Raw genomic sequence first — 20,744 nt, 5'->3', positions numbered from 1 at the left:
AGGAAGTTGCTTCATCCAGGAAGCCTTTCCCTGTCACCCATGTTGGGTACTTTCTCCTTTGTGTGTCTGTTACTATTAATAACAAGCACGTGTTTTGTGGAATGGATTGAGGTATTGGGCGCTTTAAGAAAAATAAATGTCAGCTGTTTCTAAAGATGGCATTTGTCATGTTTTAGCTTTATTGTTTGTGTCGTTGATGTAACCGACTTGAGAGCAGAGCTTATGTTTGCGATCCATCTTTTTCGCGTTTAGATGCCTTGCATAAAATACTTTTGGGTGCTTAATAAATACATAGGTGACTTGATTCTGCCTTAAATAGAATTTTCCCCCCTCTTAATTGTATACAGGGTCTTTTCAAAAACTGTGTCACTCTGGGGAAGAATATGTCTGTGGTGCAGTGTACAGCCCTTGAGTGAAGGAAACAGTACTCAGTAACAGCTCTTTGTTTTAATATTAATGGAATGGTTTTTCTAGCAAGATAAAACTTTGAGACTCCTTTTTTAAAAAGTATCTACTGCTGAGAGTTAAGTCTTCAGAATGAGGCCTGGGGCACCTGGGTGGCTTAGTTGGTTAAGCGTCCGACTTCAGCTCACTTCGTGATCTCAAAGTTTATGAGCTGGAGTCCAACATTGGGCCCTCTGTTGACAGTTTGGAGCCTGCTTTGGATCCTCTGTCTCCCTCTCTCTACCCCTCCCCTGCTTATGCACGGCTGTGTGCCATGAAAAATAAACATTAAAAAAAATATATATATATATATATAAAAGAATGAGTACTTAGCTTTGATACAGTAACCATAGGGGTGATGGATAAAAAGGCCCTGCCCTCAATGAGCCCTGGTCATGGACTGACCGCAGTTGTGTACAGGAATCCTTGTTTGCATTATGTTTTGAAGTCCAAACGGATTTCTCTCTGTTGTGGCCAGCAGTAGTGAAGCTGTGGTCTTCTAGAAGGGTGCAATTCAAACTGTGGTCTTTCTTGGGGACCTGTGGCATCGCTGTCACCATCTCCAGGGTGGTTGTTGGGAATGCAGATGATCAGATCCTGCCCCAGACCCACTGAATCCGCATCTGTACGGGTGGGGGTCTAATAATCTGTTTTAAAATGTTCTCCGTGTGAGTCCAGGCAGAAAAGTTTGAAAGCCGCAGCACAACCTTGCTATTCAAAATGTCTGTGGGCTAGAAGTATCAGTATCGCTTGGAACTTTCTTAGGAACACAGGCTCTCAGGCCTTCCCCAAGACCTACTGAGCCAGCATCTGCATTTTAATATAATGCCTGGGTTATTTGTATGTACGTCGCACTTGGAGAAGCACCACGCCAGAAGTCCTCACTGCTAGTGACATCCTTCCTATAAAAGTACTCTGCCTCGGGACCCAGGGAGAGTGCTCTTTTTCCTATCTGGTACACAGTGTTCTGTTTTAAATTGCTTGGCTTAGCAGTGTGACCACTCTTGACCACTGCACTATCTTCTGTGACAATGGACTCCCCGGTGTCCTTCCTATTAACCTTTCTGCCATTCCTTTTCAGTCTCCTGTAAACTCTTCCTTCTAAAAGCAATGGCTCTCTGGCTCATGGCTCCGCTTTCCACTGATACCCTGATGGCACATATGATCTTACGTCCAGGCATATTTCCTGACCTCCAGGTCCCACGTGGCCGGTGTCTATTCAACATTTCCATGTGTGCAAGCATCTCAAACCCATTAAAAAAAATAACCTTTTTCTAATCCCCAACGTGCTCGTCATCCCATGTGCCCTGTTCACCTAACTCCTCAAGTCAAAACCCCAGGAGCCAAACGTGGGTCCTTCCTGTTGTGTAATCCGTGCATCTAAACATGGAGTCTTACCAGCCTCTTCCCGAAATATCTCAGAACTTGCCCAATTTTTCTCCTCCTCTATTGCCACCACCCTAATCCAAGTTACCATTCCTTGTCAGGATCATTTTTTTAAATTTTTTGTTTGTTTTATTTATTTTTGAGACAGAGAGAGACAGAGCACCAGTGGGGGAGGGGCAGAGAGAGAGGGAGACACAGAATCCAAAACAGGCTCCAGGCTCTGAGCTGTTGGCACAGAGCCCAACGCGGGGCTTGAACCCACGAACTGTGAGATCATGACCTGAGCCAAAGTCGGATGCTTAACCGACTGAGCCACCCAGGCGCCCCGTCAGGATCATTTTAATGACCTCCTAACTGATGGCCTGACTCTATCCCTGCCTCCTGTTCTTATCCACTCATCCCACCCTCCTTGTAATAACCAGGGTGATCCTACTGTTTTTATATAAAAATCAAGCTCCATAACACAGCTTGGAATTAGTGCCATGAATCAGTCTCCATTTACCTCTCCAGCCTCATCTCTACTTAACTATTCATGAATATCTAAGTTTTTGTAAGTGTCTACTTGCACCCTCTTTGACCTGACTTACATGCTATTCGGTCTTTAAATTTCAACTTAGTCCTTGCTGCCTGGTGTTGATACCCTCCTAGATTCCTCTCATACTGAATCGTAGCTGTTCTGTGTGATTGATAGGATACCGTGGAAATGACATTGTGGGGCTCAGAAGACATCCCAGTTTCAGCCTTAGCCTCTCTTGGATTGGTCATTTAGGGGACCCCAGCCACCATGTCGTGAGGATATTCAAACAGTCAGTGGAGAAGGCCACGAAGCAGCATCCCTTTGCCAGCTATGTGAATGAGCCACCTTAGGGGAAGGGTCTGCCAGCTCCAGGTCGGCCTTCAGATAGCTGCCGCCTCGTGAGGGCTCCCGAGCCAGAAACACCCATCTGCCACTCCCAGACATCTGACATGGAAATACTGGGATAATAAATGTTTCCTGTTTTCAGACATTCAGTTTTGGGGTAATTTTGTTACACAATGATAGGTAATCAATCCAGCAATATTCTTCTGTGCAGGGGGCGCCTGGGAGGCCCAGTTGCTTAAATATCCAACTCGATTTCAGCTCAGGTCATGATCTCATGGGCATAGGATCAAGCCCCGAGTTGGGTTCCATGCTGACAGTGTGGAACCTGCTTCGGATTATTCTCTCTCTCTCCCTCTGCCCCTCCCCTGATGTGCATACTCGTGCACTCTAAATAAATAAACAAATAAACTAACTAAAAACATATTTCTCTGTATGGATGTAACATAATTTTATTTAACTATTCTCCTCTGGATATTTAGGTTGTTTTTAGTTTTATCCTATTACAAGCAATGCTGTTGAGAATATCCTTATATTTATATAATTCTTTAGGACATATTTCTGGAAATAGAATTGCTAGAATTCATATTTTAAATTATGATATGGCACCTGGGTAGCTTAGTTAAGCATCCGACTTTGGCTTAGGTCATGATCTCATGACCTGTTTGTGAGTTTGAACCCCACGCCAGGCTCATTGCTGTCAGCGCAGAGCCCGCTTCAGTTCCTCTGTTCCTCCACTCTCTTCCCCTCCCCTGCTTGTGTTCATTCTCTCTCAAAAAGAAATAAACATTAAAAAAAATTATGATAAACATTGGCAAACTACTTTCCAAAAAGGTTAATTGTTCTATTACTCTACACTTCCACCAATGGGTGTTCCACTGCTGATTTCTTTGTGCCTTTGCAACAATCCAACAATGGATATTTTTAGTCTGCCAATCTGACAAGTGAGATATCAAATGACAAGTGAGACATCACTTTATTATTATTATTAATACTAAGTAGGCTTCACACCCATCTCAGAGCCCAACATGGGGCTCAAAGTCACGACTCTGAGATCAAGACTGAGCTGAGGTCAAGAGCTGAACACTTAACTGACTGAGCCACCCTGTATCATATCAGGTGCCCCAAGATAGCATTTAAATGCTAGTTGTGAGATGGAGACAGTTGTATCGGGGGTTTATTGGCTGTTTGTGTTTCTTTTTCTATGACTTGTCTTTTTGTCTTCTTTGACCAGTCATGGATTTAATCTTTTTTTAAAAATGTTTTATTTTTATTTTTAATTTTTTACAGAGAGAGAGAGAGGCAGCATGAGCTGGGGAGGGGCAGAGAGAGGGGGAGACACCGAATCTGAAGCAGGCTCCGGGCTCTGAGCTGTCAGCCCAGAGCTTGGTGCTGGGTTCAAACCCATGAACCATGAGACCATGACCTGAGCCAAAAGTCAGACGCTTAACTGACTGAGCCACCCAGGCGCCCCAGTCATGGATTTAATCTTGATGTGACAGGATTATTTACAGATTAGAGAAATGGACTTTTTGCCATATACCCTGCAGAGGTTTCCTCTTTATTGTATGCCTCGTCAGGTGTCTTTTGCTATGTAGCAATTTTCCATTTTTTATACTGTCAAATCTATCACCTTTCTCTTTATAGCTTCTGGGTTTTTCCATCATGCTTAGGAAAACCTTTCTCACTGCAAGACTGTAAAATTTTAAAAATACTTTCTTCTAGTTTTTAAAAATATGACATCTTTAAAAAAATAAAAATATGGCATCTTTTTAATATGGGGTGAGATGGGGATCTGATATGACTTCTTTCTAGCCGGTTGGTCAGCTATCTCCCCATTATTCTTTGAATTACCTGTATCACATACGAATTGCTGTATATAAATGGCCTGTTTGTTAACTATTATGTTTAAGTGATTTTAAAAAGGAACTCTATGCTACAGTTCCACATATGTGTAACTACTGTTTCTTTATAGAAAGCTTTCATCCTTGTGAGAGCAAGTGCCCCCTTTATTATGTTTCTTTTAAACACATGTCAGGGCTCCTGGGCAGCTCAGTTGGTTAAGCATCCAGATCTTGCTTTTGGCTTAGGTCATGATCTCACGGTTCATGGGTTTGAGCCCTGCATCGGGCTCTGTGCTGTCAGCCCAGAGCTTGCTGAGGATTCAATCTCTCCCTCTCTCTCTCTGCCTCTCCTCTGCTCTCTCTCTCTCTCTCTCTCTCAAAAATAAATAAACATTTTTTAAAAAACCCAAAACGGCTTGGCAAGCTTTACATATTTATTGGCTCAGATGAACTCTGTAACCATTTATCAGTTTTCAACAAAGAATCCATGGAGGATTTTACTAGCATCGTATAAAATTTATAGGAACGTTTGGGCAAAGTGAAATCTTCCTAACACTGGGTATTCTATCATAGGAACACCTGTTCGGTTGAAGACAGTTTGGCCACCCACATATGTTTTTCTAACAGTGCTTTCATCCACTCCATGTCTTTCCCTCTTGTCTGCAAGTGTTGGCTTTCCATGTGTCTTGATAAATGGGCAGACTTTTTGACTGCAAACCTTTATCAGATAAAAAGCCTGTTCTCAACAGCTTAGTGTATACACATGCATATATTTAGCTGAAGTCAATACAAAGGGAGGTCCTAGTGTGTTCTGCCTGCCTTCCACTGGATTGTTCTACACACCCCTTGTGTAAGAGCCTCACCAGGGGCTGCAGACAGGCTGTGTCTGCAGCGTCCTTCGGAGGCTGGCTCAGTGTGCTTAGCCTTCCGGAACCCATGTGCCAAGTCAGGGGCCCACTTCCTCAGTGCGTATACATCATCACAGACCTGCACGGGAATTGAGGTTACACTGGAGTCCTTCCCTCCTTTAAGGTCTTTGTCAATGTATGGCCCCTTCCCTGCGAGATTCTTAAAAAAAGAAAGGCATTATGAGATACTGTTAGCATTGATTTTTTTTTCCTTTGATCAACTTTGTATTAATTACATTTGTAGTGGTTTACATAGTGGAATTCAGGGGTGCTTGGCTGGCTCAGTTGGTAAAGTATATAACTCTTGATCTCAGGGTCATGAGTTCAAACTCTGCATTGGGTGTGGAGCTTAATTAAATGAAATTAAAAGTAGTGAAATTCATAGGCAGATTAGCTAGGTGCATAATTATCTGACTCTTAAAGTTAAGTTTTTAAAAAATGTTTATTTTTGAGAGAGAGAGAAAGAGAGAGAGAGAGAGAGGGAGAGGGAGAGAGAATGAGTGGGGAAGAGGCAGAGAGTGAGAGGGAGACACAGAATCTGAAGCAGGCTCCAGGCTCTGAGCTGTCAGCAACAGAGGGCAATGCGAGGCTCAAACGCACTGAGCTGTGAGATAATGACCTGAGCCAGAGTTGGATGTTTAACCGACTAAGCCACCCAAGCGTCCCTAAAGTTAACAGTATTTAAGCATTGCCAATTTGGTTTCATTTGCCTTAATACCCACTGCTCTAAGCTCTACTTGTCTGTTATTCCCACCTACACCTTTTTTAAAAAGTTTATTTATTTTGAGAGAGTGAGCAAGCATGGCGCAAGCAAGGGGAAAGGCAGAGAGAGAGAGAGAGAGAGAGAGGGAGAGAGAGAATTCAAAGCAGGTTCCAAGCTGTCAGTGCAGAAACTGACATGGGGCTCAATCCCATGAACCATGAGATCATGGTCTGAGCTGAAATCAAGAGTTAGATGCTTAACCGACAGAGCCACACAAGGCCCCCATCCCCTTAGACCTTCTTTTCTAATTTCCATGGTTAGGATAATGTTGTACTTGTAGATTTCAAACGAGGACATGAATAGGCAAGTTATTCAATTAAAGCAGATGGTGATGCTTTATCACATAAGCTTCTTGCCAAATGTGATGATTCCTCGATGTTGGCTGTTCTAGTCCACAAACCAGTGGCCTTGGCTGGTCTTCCTAGTTTGTTCCTTTGGACTGTTCTAATGTCATCCCCTGCAACAGGCGGAACACAACAGGTGTCTAAAACTCCTAGAAGTACATATTTCCTACTAGCGGTTGCCAAAGCGTGTTGTCTGGCTTGGGGAGTTTTGGGTTTTTCTGTAGGAAGAAGTAGGAGTCGGAGCCAGAAATGTATATGTTTCTAACACTCTCAAAACTAAGATATTTTGTCCTGCCTTAAATGATGGCTAATCTAGCACTGGGTTGGATTTTCACGAAGTGTTCCTCTGCTACTGTCCTGGGTCCCCCCGCCCCCCACGAATATTGGTAAGTTGGCTCGAAGGACTCCTTATGCATAAGAATCCACAGGTGTGCCTGTCAGCCAGGACTCACTGGACCCCCAGCAGTGGTGTAGACTGTACTGGTATGACTCTCATCGAATTACCATTGCTGGATGTACCTTCTCTCTGAGCTCTGGTTTGCCTTTCTTCACTGTGGCCATCACCATGCTCCCCCTTGGTCCCCCATCACAGAGATGACACATGGATTTTTGGCTCCTGTGTTGTCAGCACAGTTGATATTGCCTCCTACTGGAAGACCCTGGGAAACTCAGAATTTACCGCCAGACCACCCACCACATCCTCGCTTTGACGTCTTGAACCCTGGACTATCTTTTAGATGTGATGTGAACTGTCTACAATATCCTAGGGACTGAAAAATAGGTTTGACTTTTTTGGTATCTTTGAAGGGATAGGAGGTTTTGTTCTGAGTGTTCTTCCTCAAAACACAAACCAGCATGGCTCTTAGGTTCCTTTCCAAGGTTGTAACAAGAACCTTTGATACCATATTTTATAAGGGCAATTTCCACCCCACTCACAGAGCACATCAACCGAAGCAACCACGGTTGAGCCCCCAGATGGCCAGGCCCTCCTATACGTACATGGTTATGAACTTTCCCAACAACCCTACGGGGATTACATATTCCCATCTGTTCTGCTGAAGAAGAAACTGAGTCTCAAAAATGGTTGAAAGCCTTATTCAAGGTCACGTGGCTTGGAACCAAGTATAGTCCAGAACTGTATCAGGACTTGACTAAGTATTTTATAAACAATCTCATTTGATCCGCATAACCTTAAGAGGTAGGTATTTACTGTCAGCTTTACATGTCAGAAAAAAAAGAATAACTGAATTTATAAGACACTCCAAAGGGTAAAGCCGGACTCTACTCCAAACCACCTGAGGCAGCAGTACCCACTCCACATGCAGCTCTGGGGCGCTGTGCCCTAGACATTCCTCCACTTATTTCAGATGTGGTGACTGCTTTCCCATTAGGAAGATTCATTTTCTCTTCCTGCTGTTACAAAGATCAGCTTTAAAAATTGTCAGGCAGTACACTGGAGCCTCTTAATCAGCCTTTGCACACTGAGCACAAGGTGGGCACAGATTCTAAAGAGCCTTATTTTAGATTTCTTGACCCCTACAGTGATACTCTGCATGGACTCCAATATCGTCATTGTAGCAAGATACTACCTCACCAACTGTGTTCTCTCTCATGCCTCACAGTGGGGAAGGGGTGAAAAACTGAAGGTAACCTTCAAACCACTGGTTTACTTAATTATCCCATCATAACTTTTTTTGTACATTAGCTGCAGAAGATCAGAAATAAATACAGCTTAAGATTTGAACCACGTCCTGCTGTACTTTTTCTCATAAGCCTGAAATAGAATTTTCTAACACCTTTTGTGGTTGGAAATACTGAATTTAAATACGGCTGCAGATATAAACAGAAAGAGCAAGATGTGGATCGATGTGCTTATTTCAGTAAGATGAAGCCACGTTATTTCTGAAATACAGATACTAGAACTGATAAAATGACAAGTAGAAAATACAAAAATCTGGAGATGTGCACTGTAGTGACAATGAGCCTTTAAATAACATGATTCGGTACTAATAAAAGACCTGAAAAGCAAACTTTATTTTGTTGAGGGTCTCTTTTGGTCACAATTTTTAAGATTAATTATTAAAAAAATTTCATTATTACTGATATCAATGGTATTGACATAGATAGGTATCCTTTTTATTTTTCTGAACAAAGGATAAAGATGAGAAACCAGAAAGATGGAATGGTTGAGTCTGAGCTCAAGGTCAAGGATTCATTATTTTCTGATTTATGTATATCAAACTCTAGCTACCTAACATATGTAATGTCCTTCCCAAACAAAGGCCCCACGTACCTCAGTATTACCCTAGAAGCTTCTTTCTTATATTCAGTTTTGCAAACTTACAGAATGGTGCCTTTACTATCTGCATTCAGTGACAACTAGTGTAAACGTGGTTGGGTCAGGGAGCAAAAAGACACCAACATTTGTTACTTTTGTCATATAAATCTAAGAATTTACAGATGCCTAAAATTAAACTCTTTAATTCCAGAGATCTACTATGATCTACTTTTGTAAGGCACACAAAGGAAAGTGATTACCCATTACTGGAAGAAATAACTAAGTAGATGAGAAAACCAAATCTATCATAATCTCACAAATACTTTATGATTCATTGAGCAAACCTGCCACAGTATCTTAATGTGCCACCACAAAAATGGGGTCTAGTCCCCCAACACAACATACAAAGAAGTGGATTTCGCTGCACAGGTAGGACTTTGGCAGTGACTCAAGCACCTTACTGTCATTTGGATTCTGAGATATAAACCAGAACACATGACCTAAGAAAGCCTATCCTATGACCCAGTTAAGAACTTTTCAAAGAATTTATGGAGCTGAAAATGTTCATTTTATGTCTTTGCTGACTGATCTGGAAGACATCTAGGTAGGAAAGTGCTGTGACTGTCTCTTCACTCGGCCAGTTTAGTCAACAGATCTACACTAAAGCCAACTACCACCCCCATGCATTTGGCTTTTATCCATTACAAAGCGGTGCATCAAAGACTCTTTTCTGTGCATCTGGGATTACTTAAGTCCGCTGTCCCCCCAGTCGGGTGGATCAGCTGCCATGGTTGCCGTGCACTGCAGTGAGACACGTCCGTGGCGCTGCCCCACCGTCAGCGATGGCGCCCACGGCCCTCAAAGGGTGAGGCAAGGAGGGCACCAGCAACACCACAAGGTTGACAGGAGGAAAACAAGACAGTACTTTTTATAGCAGTGTTATTTAATCGTGCACTGTTATTTTAAACAAATTGTGTTTGGCTTTAAATAGCAGAGATGATGAAACAGTCAGGTTCAAATCATAAATTATGGATAAGGGCTGTGGAAGAACAGGAAGACTTTATAAAAATTACAGGGGGGAGACATAATACAACTTCACTAGAAAACAGTTGCTATAAAAAAACATTCTTTATAAAAAGGTTTTTTCTTTTCTGCTAGCTTTAAAGCACAGATCACACCATTGTTCCTCCAGGTCTGAGGTCAGCAGACAGAAATTTTCTATGGAACTATTTACTATCGAACAAATATTAATTTGGGCTTTGTGGGCCTTACGGTGCGTCACAACTACTCAATGCTCCTGTTGTTACCTTGAAGATAACCATATGCAACATGTAAACCAATGAAAATTAAAACCCTTCTTATACTGGGTTCTTATTAAAACCCAGTCTTATACAGCTGTATTCCAATAAAACTTTATTAGTATTTATTAAAATGTCTACTTAGTTTTGATAGAGAGAGAGAGTGTATGAGCAGGAGAGGGGCAGAAAGAGAGGGAGACAGAATCTGAAGCAGCCTCCAGGCTCTGAATTGTCAGCACAGAGACCGATGTGGAGCTCAAACCCACTGACCGCGAAATCATGACCTGAGCCAAAGTCAGACACTTTAACGGACTGAGCCACCCAGGTGCCCCCCAATAAAACTTTATTTACAAAAACAAGGGGCAGGCTTGGATTGAAGCAAGGGCTGTAGTTTACTAGTCCCTCTTCTAGACTAGCACTGTCCAACAGAAATATTACACTAGCTACGTGCATAATTAAAATTTTTCTAGTAGCTACATTGGGAAAAAATTAATTTTAGTGATATATTTTATTTAACCCAAAATATCATTTCAACATGTAATATAAAACTATTAATAAGACACTTTACTTTTTGTACTAAGTCCTCAAAACTGTGCATTGTACACTCATTGCATACTAGTTGGATTTCAAGGGCTCAACATCCACATGTGGCTAGTGGTTAGCGAATTGCAGCATATGTTCTAGAACTTCCATGATGGGATTTCTACAACGAATCTGGAGTTTAGTGACAAAGTGTTGGCATTTGGTTCTTAAAAGATAGGGGATATAATTATGTTGCCTCCAGGGAGATAGGACAAGGGACTACAGCTGGTGGCCTCTACTCCTGGCTGAGGTGGCCCAGGAGAACTAGACCAATGACTCAGGCGATGTCAGCTTCACCTGTCAATGCAGCCGGCAAATCTACTTTACTTGGAGAAAATACCTGATACAGACCACAAAACGATCAAGGTTTGAACACATTATTGTAATTTTGGGCTTTCAGTAAAGAATGCTAATTGTCATCAATACAGCCAGTCTTCAGCACGGTCACTGTAGTAGAGCTGAAAGCATAGAAACATGTGATTTGGTAGATAAAATGAAGAACCGAGTAGTAAGGGAAAAAAAGCTTCACAACCAGACTGAATGTTTACAATATATTAAAACAGTCTAAATGGTTTTTCAATTATCTTTGTGTAAGAGTTTCATGCTAGCCAGCAAGAGCAGAACCAGTTACCAAAGGGTAATCAGAAGCCGTCATCGTAAGTTCAACCCTGAGAAGTTCTTCAGTTTTTAAACCCCACTTCCCAAGTGATCAAATCAACGTTTCCAAGATAAAAATGATAGAAACATCTGGTAATAAAACTTAAGAGGCGAGTGTTTTTAACAAAAAATTTATTACCAAAATACAATATTAAAGTCAATACATGACAAACTCCTGTAAAGCAAAATAAATTATTCTAACATTGTACAGTATTTCCAAAGGTAGTTAAAGAAGCACTATCGACCTCGCTTCACTGTTTGTTGAACAGATAAACTGCTCTACCATGAACACGATCCTCGAGTTTTAGACTTTAAGGCATGCAGCTCGTTGTGCAGGATAATTTTACAAAATGCAAATCATCCTATTTTAATAAGATACAGTGTCAGAATTAACTGTAGTCTTTACATGTCAGTGTTCCAGAAATTTTTAGACTTTGGCTATAGAAGCAATGCCATAGTGTTACACAATACTTATTTCTTAAAAAAATACATGTATTCATGTCCATGAATATCAAACTCAAATTTCTATTAAATATATTTTATAGAATATTACTTAGAGCACCTTGCTGTACAATAAAAAAAGATTAAATAAGTGTCTATGAAAACTAAAAATATAATAAGTCTCAATAGAGAAGCCTGCTTGTCTTTGTCAAGCCAAGTACATGGTGGGAAGATACAATGTAAACATGGGTGCCCCCCATCTGCTGTGTGAGAAAAGACAGAGAAAGTAATAATGAAGCCACCAATAGCTACCTCGAATAGGATGAGAGATCTAGAACAGAAGCTTCTGTCAGTGTCATTGCACTGCACTGGCTGCACACAGAACTAAAGTCCAGGGATCACTGGGATACAGGCGTGGGACACCAACCACATCCTGGACTATTAGAGATTGAGAGAAAATGATGACCCCTGAAAAGTATTACCTGTAATGATCAGAATGCAATGCACCATCTTGCCCCCTCCCCACCTTTGCCTGGTATCCAGTAAGTTTCTTTGAAAAATTATTTTTACTATCTAATCTTAGAACTGTTAGGTGTTTAGAGTGGGAAACGAATACTATGAGCATTATATGCCAAAAGATCTAGTATCACCGAATACATAGTTATTCCTATAAAGGGAATTCCTGCTGATTATTTAATACCTACCTCTTGTACAATTACATTGCATACTTCGCCTTCATTATTACTTTTAGAAATGCTCAATTGTTCCTGGTAGAGACACTCTTAACTTCCGGCTTGCTATCAAATGGTGACAGGAAGGTAGAGAACACCCATGGTATAAGGTTCTTCCCAAAGCCCCACAGAAAGCATTTTAGGCCAGAATCAGATGAACATTTAAAGGTTTGGAACTTCTGGGTGAATTTTTCCCATGAGCTAGGGAAATTTTAAATTCATGATTCCAAATGGAGAATTTAAGTAACAATCAATGGAAATGGTTTAGGGAACTGAAGGTTAATTTAAAAACTATCAATGTTTTTGGGATTTTTTTGGTTATTAGTATTTCCAAATGATTACATAAAATTAAAACCAAGAAACCTTTATAAAACAAAATTCTGCTAAGAAGGGTTTTAATTTTCAGAATGAGCAGTTAAGAATGGAACCATTTAAAATATCCACTTAAACATGATATGAGATAGAACTGAGTTTTAATTCTGAAAACAGGAGAAAATGAACATAAATCTACATGCAGTGAACTTGGGTAATATATAATTAGTATATATAAATTCATTTTATGTTTTTAAAAACCACCTATCAGAAATGGATTAACTCTTATAAATAAAGCTACCTAAATCAAACAGCTGGCAATTACAATCGATTCTGTTTGTTTAAATATCATCATCAAAATAAGATGTAAAAAAAAAACAAAAAAACTGAACAATGTTTCAAGCTGGCCTGGCCCCACTTAACAGTTCCTGATGCTATCTTAAAAATATTAATTTATTCAGTCCATACCTGGACTCGGGGAAGGTAATTCTTTCCTAAAATGTGTCTACAGAGCAATCATTGTCTTCTAAGTTTATCAGAGTCACAGCCTCAGCTCTAGAACATGTTAGAGATCAAGTTCAGAAAGAGCACCATGAAGATGGTGCACTGCTAGGTGCACCGGCCTTCTGACTTGTGCGCAGAATTTACTTCAACAAAACGACGCAAAAATAAATGATCAGTACTACAGAAGCAAAACCAAAACCACCCTGTTCTCTTCACTTTGAAATATATTATAATACAGAATGTGTAATTAATGAGAAGATTACATGTATTTGATGGCGAGTTTTAATGCAAAAGCACTTGTAGTTGCCTGTCCATATGTCCTATTGCACACTAACCAAAAGGAATAGCCTAGATAGGAGAAACCCTGTAGACTTGCGCCAAGTTAAAAGTTTTATAAACAACCTGAATTTTTACTATAGTTTAGCCACATTTGATTATACCTCTTATGCTAAGTATAACTAGATTAATAAACTCCAGGCAGTAAAATCTCAATAGCAGTACTCATTTTAAGGGGCCTTTGAATTTCACCCCTCGTCCCCCAAATGATTTTTATTTAAGAGTTCCAAGGATTTCAAGGTCTGATGATCAAATGCGAATCTTCACACTTGGCTGCTTGCATAGACCTTTGAGATGACACGCTTGGTTTAATTTAGAAGAGAGGATCAGCCTGTGTTAAGTATGGAGGAAACTGCGGTGTTCTGTCAAACACTCTGAAAGTGTGCTGCACTACATGGGTCCCCATTTTCACAAACTTTGTGATTTGGTTTGAGGCTGGTGGGAATTCACCTATTTTCTCCTTTGCCCAAAAGACATTCACTGTAAATTTAAGACAATAATTTACTTCTTAAATGCCTATTTACAATCTAGATTTGGATTCAGAGGTCTCTTTCTTTTTTAGGGAGAAATATATCCTAGATTGAGTATATGATTAACTCCTATCGATTTGGGAAGAGTTGGGTCGATCACTTCACAGCCCTCTGGTGACCTTTTCTGTGCTGACTCTGCTGGTCACAGTGAAAAGCCCTCAGAGAGCAGCCCCCTGCCCCTGATGAGAGGCCCAGCCCTCCACAGCTGGCATGTCCAAGTTCGGAATGAAGAGAACTAAGCTCTGCTTAACACTGGGACACTTTTATAACAGGAAGTTTTAGAACAGTTCTGGAAAAGCTCTTTCTTAACTCTTCTGCTTGCATTTCTACACTATACTAAGCTCTGAAGAATAAATACACCCACCACTAAGAAGAGGTCACAGGGTGAGAAGAGGGCACAGGGCCAACACAGGGTTACATCTTTGCTTCCTCCTCAACCTACTTCCCCTCACTCACGATTAGCATTCCTGCTTATCCATTTGGAATTCTTTTTATTATACTGCAAATTTGGTTCCAAAGTCACACCTTGTCTTTTCCTCAAAACAAGGAACAAAAAAACCCTCCACACCAACTATTTCTTCTGTGTCTAGTAAGTTATTTGATAGCGCAAAGGCGAAACTGGTTTAAAAGATTTCTCTTCTCCCGTGTTCCTCTTTAAGTACTCAGTCTAATTTGTGTTTAGGGTTGTGTTGTGGTCCTTACTTAGGATGATGTTTACAATCTCACCCTCATGCTCTTTCATATGATCCAAGAGATTCTCCTTGCTGGTAGATTCAAAACCGCAAATACAACAACAGAAGAGTAAAACGCAATACTCCATGCCAGGAGGGGCCTGGCTGGAGTTTTTTTCTAAACTGCATGAGGTATTACTGGTAGGGCTCAGTTTCTCATTGTCGTTGGAACCAACAACTTCGCCAGGGGCCTGGGAAATCAGCTCTGAGGCTGACACCAAGTTTTCCGAACTTCCAGTGACAGGATCAGCTCTTTCCTCACTGCTGCTTGAGAGCATCTTTCCAGGGGACTTCCCTAGAACTCTTAAAGAAAAAACAGAACACGCCAAGCCTTGAGCTGGTTATAATGTAAGCCCAGCAGATTTAACCCTCACTTTTTTTTTCCAAATATATATATTTGTTAATGTTTTATTTATTTCTGAGAGAGAGAGAGAGAGACAGCGTGAGCAGGGGAGGGTCAGAGAGAGAGGGAGACACAGAATCCGAAGATAGGCTCCAGGCTCTGAGCTAGCTGTCAGCACAGAGCCCGCCGTGGGGCTCGAACCCACGAACCGTGAGATCATGACCTGAGCTGAAGTCGGACACTTAACTGACTGAGCCACCCAGGCGCCCCTTAACCCTCACTTTGGTTTACATACAACAGAAAGGAAGGGGATAGGACCGAATACCTGCTGCTCTGTGAAATGGCATCATTGATGGCTTTGTTTACTTGTTCATAGTTATAATTCTGGTCACTCGCATGCTTCCACATGTGAGACTTCAAAGAAGGCGGATGGCTGCATACGTACCCACACAGAGAGCATCTGAAAGACACGCATGAGAGTCAGAATGATCCCCCAGCATCATTTAAATAATTATAATGGTTCTGTAACGATTATGAAATTCCTTCCCCTGAAGCCTCATGAGACATTGTATTTTACTAAATCTAAGATGTTATCTGATTGCAAGTGACATATTGATTTCAGAGGCTAACATGTCTTAGAACAGATATCCTAGAATCGATAAAATTAAGGACTTTATATTATAAAAAATTATTAGAATCATGACAAACATTCCAGTTTACGTGGCTATTACAGTATTTAGAAAGATTTCTAATATACTAACATACAAAAATCTTTGCTCTAAATTATTTAACCACACACAGAAAGAAAAATACACAAAATCAATACTTTCTATACTGCTTTATTTCTTAAGAAAGCAAAAAGGAATTAAATAATTTCAGTAAGAACTCTGCTTATTAACAGATCCACAGAAAATGGAAGTAGTAGTCCTGGAAAGCATCAACCATTTACATTTCATAAATAAAGCGGATAATTAAAAAATTTTTAAACGTTTCTATTCAAAATAACATTTTTTTCACATAATTGGCTACCCTCAGTAAAATCTGAACTGAATGAAACATTTAAAAAAAAGTAAAAAAAAAAAAAAAAGAATAGACTCTTTTTTCAAGTAGACGCTTTTGGCACATTTTTAGGTTTATCCCCTCTTTCTCCAGCACCCAGTTCCCCCTCTTAGTAATGTCCTGCATCAGTGTGCAGTATTTGATACAAATGGTGAGCCAGTTCAGAAACATCATCCATCAGTAACAAGTCTACAGTTTACACTAGGGCTCACCGTTTGTGTTGCATAGCTCTCTGTGTTCTGACAAATGCGTAATGTCATGTATCCACCACGACAAATCATAGAGAGTAACTTCCCTGCTGGAAATATCCCTTGTGCTCTACGTGTTCACCCCTTCCAACTCCTGAATCCCTGGCAACCACTGATTCTTTGCCTCTTCCAGAATGTCCCATAGTTGGAATCATACCGTATCATACCTTTCTACACTGGTTTATCTCATTTTAAGTCCCTTCATCTCTTTTCACATTTGAAGTCCCTTCATCTCTTTTCATGGCTTGATAGCTCTTTTCTTATTGCCAAATAATGCTCCATTGTCAGAATGTATCACAATTTGTTTATCCATTCACCTACTGAAGGATATCTTGGCTGCTTCCACATTTTGGCAATTATGAATAAAGTTGCTATAAACATATATGTGCAGGTTTTTGTACGGTTAGGAGTTTTCATCTTTTGGGTGAATACCTAGGAGCACAACTGCTGGACTGTATGATAAAGTTATATTTATCTTTTTAGAAAACAGCAAATGTTTTTCAAGATTTTATTTTTAAGTAATCTCTACACCTAACTCGGGGCTCAAACTTATAACTCTGAGAGCAAGAGTCATAAGCTCTAATGAATGAGCCAGCCAGGTGCCCTGTAAAGACTTAAGTAGAAGCCTAACAAAACAGGTAACTTATCTGAACTCTTCACTGTAAGAGACATGGTCACTAATAATGAAGCACAAAGAAAATAAAAAGCACAATAAAAGAGAGTAAATAAGACAACTAAATACGGCAAGGATTAAATTCTTCCTCTAACCCATCTTACACTTTATGGTGGGTTCAGCAGCATTATCTATTTTTAAAAATTTTTTTAATGTTTATTGATTACTGAAAGACAGAGACAGAGTATGAACATGGGAAAGTCAGAGAGAGGGAGACACAGAATCCGAAGCAGGCTCCAGGCTCCGAGCTGTCAGCACAGAGCCCGATGCGGGGCTCGAACCCACGAACTGTGAGATCATGCCCTGAGCCGAAGTTGGATGCTTAACCGACTGAGCCCCTGAAGCGCCCCTCAGCAGTATTATCTTTTAATAAAAGTCCCGAGACGTCAGGTCCGAGGCCACGGAAGAGCCTTTTACCTCAACAAACACCAAGCCACTTTAAGGGAATAAATGTGCAATTCGTAGAAGAAATTCCATATATTGAAACATAAAGAAGCTGTACGGTTTTCACTAATAAGCAAAAAAAATGCATCACAGCCATAAGCCTGGAAAAGACGAGTAGTCTGACAATGCCATTTTCGTGCCGACGTGAGGAAGGGGAAATGCAGACTAAATGTGTGTAGTACGAATTCAGGAGAGGAATCTGGGAGCATCTGCTAAAGCTGAAGAGGCACACAATTGTGACCCTGGATTTTAGTTCAAGGCAGCTAGCTGTTCACAAGGACACATATGAGAATCATCACTGGGGCCATGAGCATTAAAAAAAAAAAAAAAAAAAGACAAGAGAAAGGATGCAACTCACAACCATGGATTTCCCACAGGACGATGTAAATAGAATGGTTTACTTTCATATAATGGAACTTTATACTGTGCTTAAAATAAAAGAACTGGATGTGTACTTATTACCGTGAACCGATGTCAATACGGGTCAGTGAGAAGAAAAAGTTAAAAAAAATATTTTTTTTGCTATATCATTTAAATAAATTGTTAAAACACCAAACCAGTACATATTGTTTATTAATATGTACATACATGCATATACACACACATACACACTAAAGTTTTTTTTTTTTTAATGGTAAGAAATGATATATGTTAGCATCAGCACAACAGGAAGGAAGGGCAGGACAAGTTCTAGCTGTCCCTGTTTTATTTCTTCAAAATGTGGTAAAAATGTTTGAAGTATTTTTAAATACTTCTCTTTAAGACTCTTTAAGTCTTAACTTTGAACTCTTTAACTCTTCTTTTTAAATTCTCTTTAAGACTTTATAGCTTGGGGGCGCCTGGGTGGCTCAGTGGGTTGAGCATCTGACTTCGGCTCAGGTCAAGATCTCACGGTTTGTGAGTCCAAGCCCCGTGTTGGGCTCTGTGCTGACAGCTCGGAGCCTGGAGCCTGCTTCAGCTTCTGTCTCCCTCTCTCTCTCTGCCCCTCCCTCATTAGTGCAAGTACTCTCTCTCTCTCTCTCTCTCTTGCTCCCAGAAATAATAAATGAATAAACGTTTAAAAATCATTAAAAAAAAAAAGACTTTAGAGCTTGCATAATAATTTTATTACTGGCCACACACAGAAAACTAATCTTAATTCATTTTATTTTGCCCATTTATATATTTTTGGACCCATCTCAATAATCTGTTTCATGAACATCTAGAAAAGGGCCAGCACTTAGTGATCACTCCCACTTCTGTGCCACTGAGCTCAGCATCCATACGTGACTGTATTAGTCACACTGTGTGATGAATGTGCTGACGGCTCAGTCCCTGGCTCCAGCATTTCTGGGCTGCTCCCCTGAAAGCACAGCCTGCCCTGCACCACAGTGGCCTGGCACCCAGGTCTACGCTGAGCAAGCAGGAGTGAAACGGTCAAGCCCAAGGGATGCCCATTCGTTCCTTCCCTCCCAGTACTTTCACCAAGGACAATGCCTTTATATACGTCCAACAGCTATGTGGTAATTTATAATATGAACACCTTTATATTTATATTAAGGAAATGAGAAATATAAACTCTTGACTTTTCAGATTACTACAGATTCAGTATCTGCCCTGAAACCTCACAGGAAAACTCTGTACCCAGAATGAACCACACAATGCTGCACATCAAAGGTCCTCTGAATGGAAAGTCAGTCTTATGCAATGAGAATGTCATACTTCTGAGAAAAATGGGTCAGAAAGTAAACGTCAGAAATTACAATGTATCCCATGGAACATCTCCAATGTTACTCAAAACTTTTCAAAGTAAAAGTAAATTATTCAGTTAAATAATTTTTTTTTTAAAAGCAAACTAACTTCAGGATAGTTTTAGAGTTTTATAAAAAAGTTGAGTTTCTCCTGTTACTAAAATCTTTTATTGCTAAGGTATATCTATCACAAATAAGGAGACAAAGTTGAAACGTTATTATTTATTCAGATTTCCTTACTTTGGTCTTTTATCCATTCTAGGAGCCTATCCAGGATACCATGTCACATGCAGTCATCATATATCCTTAGGATCTTCTAGACTTTACCAGTCTCTCTGACTTTGTGCGTTTTTAATGGCTTGACAGATTTGAAGAATACTGGCCAGGTACTTTGTAGAATGTCTCTCAATTTGGGTATGTCAGGGGTGTTTCTCATGTTTAGACTAGGGTAATGGGCTCTTGGTAGGAAGACCACAGACGTGTAAGTGCCATCTTCCATCCTCACCACAGAGTACCGTCCCGACATGACCTCACACTATTGACGGTGACCTTGGGATCAAGTTTCTCCACAGGGAAGTTATACTTTCTCATCCCCTCTTCCCACACTGTACATACTTTGGAAGAAGGTTACTACCTACTGACAGCAGAGTATCTATATAAATCACCTGGAATTCTGCACGGGAACTTACTCTATTCTCATCCATTTATTATCCAATCATTAATGTCAGTATGGCCTCCTGGATACGTATTTTATACTGTGGGATATAATTTAATACTACATTACTTATTTTATCCCTGAGGTCACTGAGGGTTCTTCCAGGTTCCACGTCCCATTGACTTAGTCCCATCGTTTTGTTTGTCGAGCGCTTCCCCTGTTTTCTGGCACTACAGGATGCTCCAGGTTCCCTCATTTACCTAGAGATCGATCACTTCTCTAAGCCATTTCTCTTGTTCCTTTTACTGGTATTAGAAACCAAGATTTGGATGTTGAATGAACTGCTTTATTTCTATAAATAACTTAGTTTCCTGACTTCAAAAATTCACTGTAGGAAATTAGAAATACAAAGAAAACAAAAATCACTTATGACCTAACCACTAGATGTAACTAATATTATCATTTTGATGTGTATTTCCCAGGCTTTTTTTTTTTTTTAACATTTATTTATTTATTTATTGAGAGAGAGAGAGAAAGAGAGATATCACACATGTGCAAGAAAGAGGCAGAGAGAAAGGGAGGGAATCTCAAGCATGCTCCATGCTATCAGCATAGAGTCCGACACAGGTTTGAATCTCACGAAC

General features: G+C 40.3%; 1 protein-coding gene across 2 annotated transcripts in view; it reads right to left on the bottom strand.

The window, feature by feature from the left end:
• Nucleotides 1–12,991: 12,991 nt before the first annotated feature.
• Nucleotides 12,992–20,744, bottom strand: part of ZNF507 (zinc finger protein 507) — a 42,312-nt gene continuing 34,559 nt past the window's right edge. For both annotated transcript variants that reach the window (XM_077754629.1, XM_077754630.1), the window contains 2 exons: nt 15,617–15,751; nt 12,992–15,251 (listed from right to left, as the gene is read on the bottom strand). In XM_077754629.1, the coding sequence (XP_077610755.1) occupies nt 14,885–15,251; nt 15,617–15,751 (502 nt within the window). In that variant the 3' untranslated portion in view covers nt 12,992–14,884. The remainder of the gene's footprint in view (nt 15,252–15,616; nt 15,752–20,744) is intronic.

This window comes from Crocuta crocuta, unplaced genomic scaffold (genome assembly GCF_008692635.1).
Source record: "Crocuta crocuta isolate KB4526 unplaced genomic scaffold, BGI_CrCroc_1.0 scaffold121, whole genome shotgun sequence".
Taxonomy (NCBI): Eukaryota; Metazoa; Chordata; class Mammalia; order Carnivora; family Hyaenidae; genus Crocuta; species Crocuta crocuta.
Note: the sequence above shows the minus strand (reverse complement) of the source record. Positions and strands in the feature narration are given on the sequence as shown.